The sequence below is a fragment of the Fukomys damarensis genome, unplaced genomic scaffold (assembly GCF_012274545.1).
Source record: "Fukomys damarensis isolate Sample0158 unplaced genomic scaffold, DMR_v1.0_HiC HiC_scaffold_38, whole genome shotgun sequence".
NCBI lineage: Eukaryota > Metazoa > Chordata > Mammalia > Rodentia > Bathyergidae > Fukomys > Fukomys damarensis.
The window spans coordinates 11,249,217-11,257,697 of record NW_022900950.1 but is presented as its reverse complement, the minus strand read 5'-3'; the positions used below and the strand labels follow the sequence as shown (position 1 = coordinate 11,257,697).

Below are 8,481 nucleotides of genomic sequence, written 5' to 3'. Positions count from 1 at the left end.
TTCCCTCCCCCCTCCTTCATTCCTTCTTCTTTCCTTCATTCCCCTTTTTCCCTTTCTCTCTCCCTCCTCTTTTGTTCCCTCCATCCTTCCCTTCTCTCTTTTTTGTTTCCCCCTTTTCCTCCTCTTTCTTCTTTTCTTCCTTTTTCTTGCCATTAAGTTGACTTTGCATAATCTATGTGAGTTAATATCAATATTCTTCTATCCCCAAATAAAAGATTCTAATGAGACAGATGATTAGGACATAACAGAGCTGGTGGGGAAGAAGTATGATCTGTTAATTACAAAACCCCAGGACCCAAGTGCAGAACGGTTCCCAAAGCCCTGCGCGTGGACTTCTCGCGAGGCCTCAGCAGGTTTCCTGTCGGACGGCCTGGACCTGACGTGGGTCTTCGGAGTGGGTGACACAACAAGGACAGTGCCCTGAGGTTTTGCCACTGCGTTCTTGCGTCACTGTTCGCCCTCGTGCTGTAGAGTGTACTACGTTTCCTACTTTCGCTTGGCGGGAAGGAGACTCTAGCCCTCCAAAACCTGGTAGCTCTTAGAAATATTGCTTTGGTTACTTTTCACTTTTATGTCATGTTGTCTAAACTTTGGGTACACTTTGCTTTATTTCAGTTTTTTGTTTTATTTTTATCAAAAAATAAGACCATATTTCTGCAATGAGCTAACATCCTTTTAAAAATATCCTTCTAGGGCTGGGGATTTAGCTTAGTGATTCCAGTGCCTGCCTCGCAAGCATAAGGACCCAAGTTCGATCCCCAGTACCAAAAAAAAAAAAAAGAAAAAAAAAGAAAAAAAATCCTTCTCTTTTCCTCCAAGAACCTCTTTTTGTGCTTCCGGAGTCACTTTTCCTTCTTAACCTGATTTTTTATCATGCTTTTTGCCTCCAATCTCTGAGTGATGTTTCTGTTACTAATAGTTGTATGTTATATAGATCGACTTTTTGCTATGGAAGATGACAAGTTCCCTCTCTTCTTGCGTCTAACTCACTCTTTTCACTTTCCCATGAGAGTTATAACATAGTTTTGTCTGTATTATTGGGAGTTAATGATGAGAAAAAAAAATTCAACACTTACTACTCTGTTACAGACAATGGGCTAGGAATTTCAGGATGCAGCAATAAAAATGCAATCCCAGATCAAGCCCCAAAGAAAATTAATACATATTATTTAATGAAGGAGAAGAAAGTTAACAGAGACTAACTCTTTAATATAATTTAACTCTTTAATTCAATTTAACTCTACTATAATTATTACTGTAATGGTATAAGAGAGGAAAGAATAAAGCATATTGTATCTTAAGGAAATTCGATTTCAAGCAGAGGGTTATGAAGAATGATGATTTCAAATGCCCAAAGGCTGACTCATGCTTATCTTGCAGGAATCACAAGCAATTGAGCATGAAAAGAGTGTTCCTAAGAGAGAAAACCAAAATGGAAATGTGTTTGTCAGTTCCTACATATTCTCTCCAGCTTGAGTCAGGAAACTTTTTCTGTGAAAGGGAAGATAATAAATATTCCCCACTTTGTGGGCCATTCAGCCTCTCTTGTAACTACTGAATGCTGGTGTTGGAATGTAAAATCAGCATAGACAATAAATAAATAAGTGGACATGGCTGTGTTCTAATAAAACTTTATTTGTAAAAGTCCCTGGCATAAGCCTCTGGTCAATTGGCTTTGTATTACTTTACTTCAGTTGTGGTCAAGATACTAATACACAGTGAGTTGGCAAATGAGGCCAGAAAGCCTAAAATATCTATTGCCTACTTCTGCATTAGATTTCCAAAAATGAGTTGGGCAGTTTTCCCTTTATTGTCATTTTTTGAAATGACTTCTTTAAGAAAGGGATATACAAAATAACCCTTGACTCAAAATGAATCAAAAGTAGGTCCTATGTGTTTTACAGATAAGACCTACCAAATATTCATGAAAAATCACATTCTTTTTAAAACTTCAGAGCCGGGCATAGTGGTACATGCTTGTAATCCCAGCACTCAGGAGGCTAAAGCAGGAGGATCGCTGTGAGTTCGAGATCAGCCAGGGCTACAAAGTGAGTTCCAGGTCAGTCTCAACTACATAGTTGAGACCCTGTCTCAAAAAAACAAAAGCAAGAACAAAAAAATTTAAATATTCTTTATTAAAGAAAAAAAGAAATATCATTAAGCACCAAAACTGTATGTTATTATTACATTGCATGTACAATAAGAGAAAGGTGATTGCAATACTTGGTGTACAAGTATTTGACTCTGAAGTCACGAGTACAAAAAATATGAAATAAAAAGCAATACAATGATTTTAATGCATAAAATTTGTGCTAATGAGCAAAAGCCAAGAGTCAAAACAATTATTGTAGATGTCCTAGTATTGATATAAATGTTTGCTTAGTATTTTTTTTGTACTTTCAATACTTTAGAATGCTTGAGCATATTTCTTCTAAATCTGCAGAAGATGCATTTACAATCCACTATGCACACTGTCTGTTTAATGTCATGGCGAGAAAGCCATCCGTAAAGCCAAGCATGACATGCTAGTGTTTCTGCTTCTACCTTTACAATAGTACACAAAGCTAGTAAATGGTGAATCTGTTTGCCAGCATGATTTTCATGTACCTAGAACGGCTATAAACATGTCAGTTGTGTTAGGTCTCAGAGACTTTATTCATGCAAAATGACCTGCAGCCTTTGACTTTTCTTGAACTACATCTGGCTCCACACTTGGCAAGATGCACAGCACAGTGAGAAATCCCATGAGCCAGTGGGGCTTTGAAAAGCCCCTTAGAGAAGTTATTTCACAGAGGATCAAATTCTAGCCACATTTCAAATGCTGGTAACCACATGTGGCTAATGGGTATCATGTGGAGTAATCTGGATCTAGAAGTTTGAATGGTGGGCCACTCACCTCCAGCTCTACCATCCACAGGAAATTGGGTGTGCTCTGAGGCACCATATTTATCAAGAAAAGTTGATGGAATAGTTTTTAGAAGTAGAGAGAGATTTTCAAGATCTATGGCTATTCTGGATCTCCTAGGAACTAAACTAGGATTTTTGTAAAGATCCCTCCTCTCAGAGTATTCTTTTTATTTTATGAGGAGTGTGGCAAACATGCCCAGGGATGTGGCTCTAGTTGTTATGGGATTACATCTTTACAATTTCTAACAGATGAGAGGAAATCATTCTAGCTCTATTTAGAAATAGCCCAGGTGGTGTTACATTCCAATACGAGGGCAACCAGAGAGATGACTTCTTTTTAAGGCCTGGATTATGTGCCAATATTTATAATTGTCAGATGGAAATTGTTTCCATCAAATGGTAAGTACCATAATATATCCTGTCTATTTCATCAATGAGATTTGGGGCACTGGGACTACACCTTGCATACCACAATCCCTGAATAAATATTGGGGAACAGTCACTTTGATTTAGTCTAAAAACAGGAGAAATACAAATACATTTGCTTTAAATTCATTTTTATGACCCACATATTTGAAGACTATCCAAATACTTTATAAATTTAGGACTGGTGATTATAAATGGTTAATGTTAAAAGTAACTCAATATTTTCTGGTAACCTATATTTTTTGCAAATATCTGTGTGATTAGAAGAGATGTATTTGTGTCTTTAGTAGCTGTGCAGTTTTGTAGACATTTTGAGTGCGACCTTTGCAGGATAGTATAATCTTTTTGACCATTAGTCTAATGTGAAATTTTTTCTTCACAGATTTTTTTTTTTAAATACTGCAAAGGTAGAAAGAGTTAATTAATATTGAAAGAACATTTTTCTTCTTTAGAATTTAGCTGACTTCATGTCTGAATGGGGTCTTAATCTCAACTTATTAGTCTAGTCATTTATAACAAAATTTAAAACTGAAGTGTGGCACTGTGTAGAGAGAGACAGAAAATTGTTCCCTGGGAAATGTAGGGAGCAATTTTTAACTCATTTATTCAGAGCCAATATGTTACCCTTTTGTGCAAACAAAAACCTTTCCTCTCCCCCTCATGGTCATTAATCAGGAGAATTGTGTGAGTGGCAGGGAACATTGAGAGCAGGAGGACAATCTTTTTATTTCTCTTATTTTATTTTTTAGGAATTCCAAAAAATTGAATAAGGAAAATGACCTCCCTTTTATTTGAAAGCCATCACTACTGAGATTATTAACTCGGGTTTTATAAAAGCTCCGACTTGGTAAATTCAAAATAAATTATGTAGGTAGGTAATGTGAAAAGAAACTTAGGAGACTTTGGTCAGTTGGATGGTTAAACACTGATGTGGTATAATTTCCTGAGGTGTTAACCTTGTGGAAAATGGGTCTTACATTTTCCAGGATACTTTTCGAATGGCCAGTTCTTTGTGAAGTCATCCTGGTAGCCGCTTTGTCCACTCCCACTCCTGCCCTGACCTTCCTCTCACACAGGTATTTTGTTCAGAAGTTGAAACATATCTAATGGTGAATGTAAATGAAGCTTCAGGATCATGAGAACATCCAACTGTCCTCATTAAATTAAAAAACCATACACAGTCATAGGCAAAAATGATAGTAAGATTTTTTTTTTCTGTTAGCATTTGATTTTTAGATACTTGGGAAAGATAGAAGCTTAAAAATATTTTGTCTTTTTAGCTCTTTCAAACTAAATTGTTCAATTTCAGCTTATATTTTGATCACACTTATTTTTTATAATCTTGTTAAAAATCTGTTGTTAATTGATGCATAGAAATATAGAATTGTACATAGTAATGGGATATCCTGTTGTAGGTCAGTAAGTGTGATGTTCCAATACAAAATCACACTGTTACAGTCAGGTTCAACATGTCTTCTCAAATGCTTACCATTTCTTCTTGGTAACAAATTTCAAAACCCTTTCAGCTTTTTGAAATGTACAATAAATACATTGTTGTTATTTACAGTCACTTTTCTTGTGCAATAGCACGCTGGAGCTTCTCGATCCTATTTAACTAACTTAGTACCCATTGATGTGAGTGCATTTAAAATTTATAATTATAACAATAGCTCGTGTATCCAGGAGAGTGACGCATGCTATCATTACCTTCTGTGACTACTTTTCTGTGTATTTCTTTTTAAGCTTTTGGACCACGTATGCTCTTGTGTAATTATAATTATTTTAAATTTTGAACTTAGAACTTCTGGTTACATGTGGGAGAGCATGCAAATGAAGGGTATATATCTCCTGCTTCGTTTAGGGAACCATTGAGTGCTGTTGAATATAAGAAAATGACTATTTTCTGGAGTCATTGTGGTTTTTAAATTTGTCACACTTAGCTGATTATTTTATTTATTTTGATTATTTTAAATACTGGTTGACTATGGGTTATAAGAAATAATTTTATCTTTTAGAGTTGAACAAGACTTACAGTTATATATGTAGCAGCAGCACTGGAGTATAAAACCTTTCCAGCTTTGTAAATCTTGGATTTGACTATGTTGCTAGGAGATGCAAACAAAAATATAAGTATGATACAAATTTCTAAATGTAAATTTTGTTGTTATAAACAGTGCAGCTTTGAGTTGCTTTCTCTTGTCAAAACAGTTGTGCATAAAACATTTTTTATACGTGAGTTAAAGCAAAAAGTAACTCTTTAAAATGAAATAATCATTTCCTGTTTCACTTTTGATTTTCTTTGCACTTGAAGTGCTTTTGTCCCTCACTAGGAGTTGTTTTAAATCTCTAGGAAGGTCTGTCTGTGGTGAATTTCCGGTCTTCAGGATTGGTTAAGATCCCTTTTAAGTGTGTGCTGCTTTGTTCTCAGAAAAGCTGAGGTCAGTTGAGCAACATGCTGCTACTGTTAAAAAAAAAAAAAGGAGGGGGAAAAAACGCTGAGTAATGCTGGAGTCTTCTCATGTGGCTGATGCAAACCTGGAGAATTTGCATCATCATGTAGCTGGAGTAAGTTGGTGTGACAGGCAGGAGTTTAAATACAAGCCCATGAGGAAGCTGAGCTGGTTTGTAATGATAGGGCAGCAGCCGCCGCGGCAGCCACAGGGACAGGACAAGGAGGTGGGAACCAGCGCACCAAGCACGCACAGGTGTTTCTGAGGCGTAATTAGAGAGCTGTGGAGGCTAAAATACACCTTTGAGTTTTCCCCTGTGAACACAGTAGCGCTGAGAGAGACACTCTGAAAGCAGCGAGGAAGAGAGACCAATCAGTCACACCAAAGAGACCCTCAAGTTGAAAGTTTTGATGCTTTTTTTCTTCCTGTTTTATTTTTCCCCCGAGTGACAGGACCATGGTCAGAAAGCCTGTTGTGGCCACCATCTCCAAAGGAGGTTACCTGCAGGGAAATGCCCAGGGGGGGCTGCCCTCCATGGGTGGCAGGGAGCCACCAGCCACGGGGCAGGAGAGAGTAGTGCTGAAGAAGAAAATCACTCTGCTGAGGGGAGTCTCCATCATCATTGGCACCATCATTGGAGCGGGGATCTTCATCTCTCCGAAGGGCGTGCTCCAGAACACAGGCAGCGTGGGCATGTCTCTGACCGTCTGGACCGTCTGTGGGATCCTGTCACTGTTTGGTGAGTGCAGCTCTTCTCAGGGGTTGTGTGTGGCTGTGGAGCTGGGAAGTTTGTTTTCTGGGAAAGCAAAGGGTAAATGTTTGAGAAGTAAATGAATGGCAAAGACGGCATGCAGTTTGCGTTTAGGTATGTGAACCACGCGAACACAATCCTTTTGTTGGCACGGTCCTGAATTCCCTCAGATTGCTTCCTGCAGGCTCTCCCCTCCTTTCCTGACTCACATAGACTCTTTTCTGATTTTTTTCCCTGTGGTGATGAGAGCAAATACTAACTCGGATGACTGAGAAAATGCACGCAGAACTTTCTGTCCTGGGCAGTTGTGCTAGGTTATGGGTGTCTGGGGCATTCTGGCAGCTGGCGCGATGAGCGAAACACCTTCGAAGTGAAACTGGTGTGGCCTATTTAGGTGGAACTGAGGGCTCAGCAGAAGTCTCCGACTTTTCATTAGCAAGACAAATGGTGGCAGTCTTCTCTTTTGTAATTTCTTAAATTCACAAGCTTGTCAGTTCCCAATACTCTTAAAAGTCTTTGACTTGGAGGGATGAATAATGGACATAAATCCACTCTAATCATAAGGGAGACTGTTTAATGACCCAGGCATATATCCGCTTTTGTTTGCATTTTCTTTCTTAAGGCCTATAAACTTTTGCACTGTGCCTTTTAAAACTTCAGTTGAATATTAGTTTTTTGCACTTGTTTGCCCGATTGTTCACTGAGTGAATTGGAAAAGAATTGGGAGAAATATGATTATTATGTTTTCTTCAAAATGTATATCTCTTCTATTGATTTGAGAATTAGTTGTGAAAAGTAAATGCTCTCTCACGCGGTGGATAAATTCCTCGAAATCTACTTGAGTTAATTCTGAAGGTGACACAAACTAGTGAATTGTCCAAAAAGTTTTTTTTCAAATTTGATTTATAGTATGGAGCAAATGTCTGATATTTTTGCTCTTCTCTGGAACATAGTATACTTTGATTTCAAAATACACTGCCTCTGAGGTTTCTAACATCTTGTCCTAAATCTATGACCAAGTACAGTACCTACCCTGAGTCCTATATGCACCAGTCCATTCATTCTTCCTTTTCAGTGTCGTGATGTTTCAATTCCTTGATTGAAGCAACATCTAGAGAATTTAAATTTATATTTTTAGGAAGAAAATCTTGTTACAATGAAGTTTCAGTGGTGAAAGATCTATAGAGGAATTATTTTTAGGTTTTTAAAAAAGAATTTGTAACCAAGGTTGATGCCACATGCCTATGAAACCCAGCACTTGGGAGGCTGAGGCAGGAGGAGTTTGTAACATTTTTTATAAAAATAGCTTTTACTTCATAAAATGTTAGTAACAGTTGTGTCATTGCTCTTCCAGTGCTACTCTCTGTCCTTGCAGAATAATTTAGAGTAATATGATTATGAAAGACTGATAAAACACTCAGTCACTATTAATATCAAAATGCTTCAGGCATATGCATGTACAGGCAAAGAGAAATTTAACTGTTGCTCTTCTTAAGTGACTTTGTGTACTCTCAGCCTTTAATCTTCCTATAACACTTGGTATATTTAGAAAAAGAAAGAAACAATATCTAATCAGAGTAACTACAATGAGTTTCCTGGACTTGAATCCTTATGTAGATGTAGCCTCCCGCTATGTGATTCAATTTTTGCACACAATTAGAGATGTAACAAAGTCAATTGTGCACCTTACTTCAGATGTAATAAATGACTGTAAAGACTGAACTAAAGTGATACTGACTTGTATGATGAAAATATACTTATTCGTAAGCCTATTACCTTATGCAGAAACCAGAAAAAGAAAAGATGCTAAGGGGGGAGTGTAGTTTAGGTTACACTGGAATTAATGTTTTTGATTACTAATTAAAGGGGATGTGCTCATATATTAATCAACTTATCGATAAGTTCACATTCCACTTTTTATTTAAACTACTAGTAGCTCTTTTTTTT

At 37.3% G+C, this 8,481-nt stretch overlaps 1 protein-coding gene across 3 annotated transcripts in view; it reads left to right on the top strand.

The window, feature by feature from the left end:
• Slc7a11 (solute carrier family 7 member 11) overlaps positions 1–8,481 on the top strand; it is a 94,356-nt gene that overhangs the window by 10,415 nt on the left and 75,460 nt on the right. Inside the window, exons 1-2 of one of the 3 annotated variants that reach the window (XM_033760017.1) lie at positions 5,653–5,771; positions 6,236–6,522. In XM_033760017.1, coding sequence (XP_033615908.1) covers positions 6,240–6,522 — 283 coding nt within the window. In that variant the 5' untranslated portion in view covers positions 5,653–5,771; positions 6,236–6,239. The other 2 variants (XM_010638768.3, XM_010638766.3) reach the window with 2 other exon arrangements.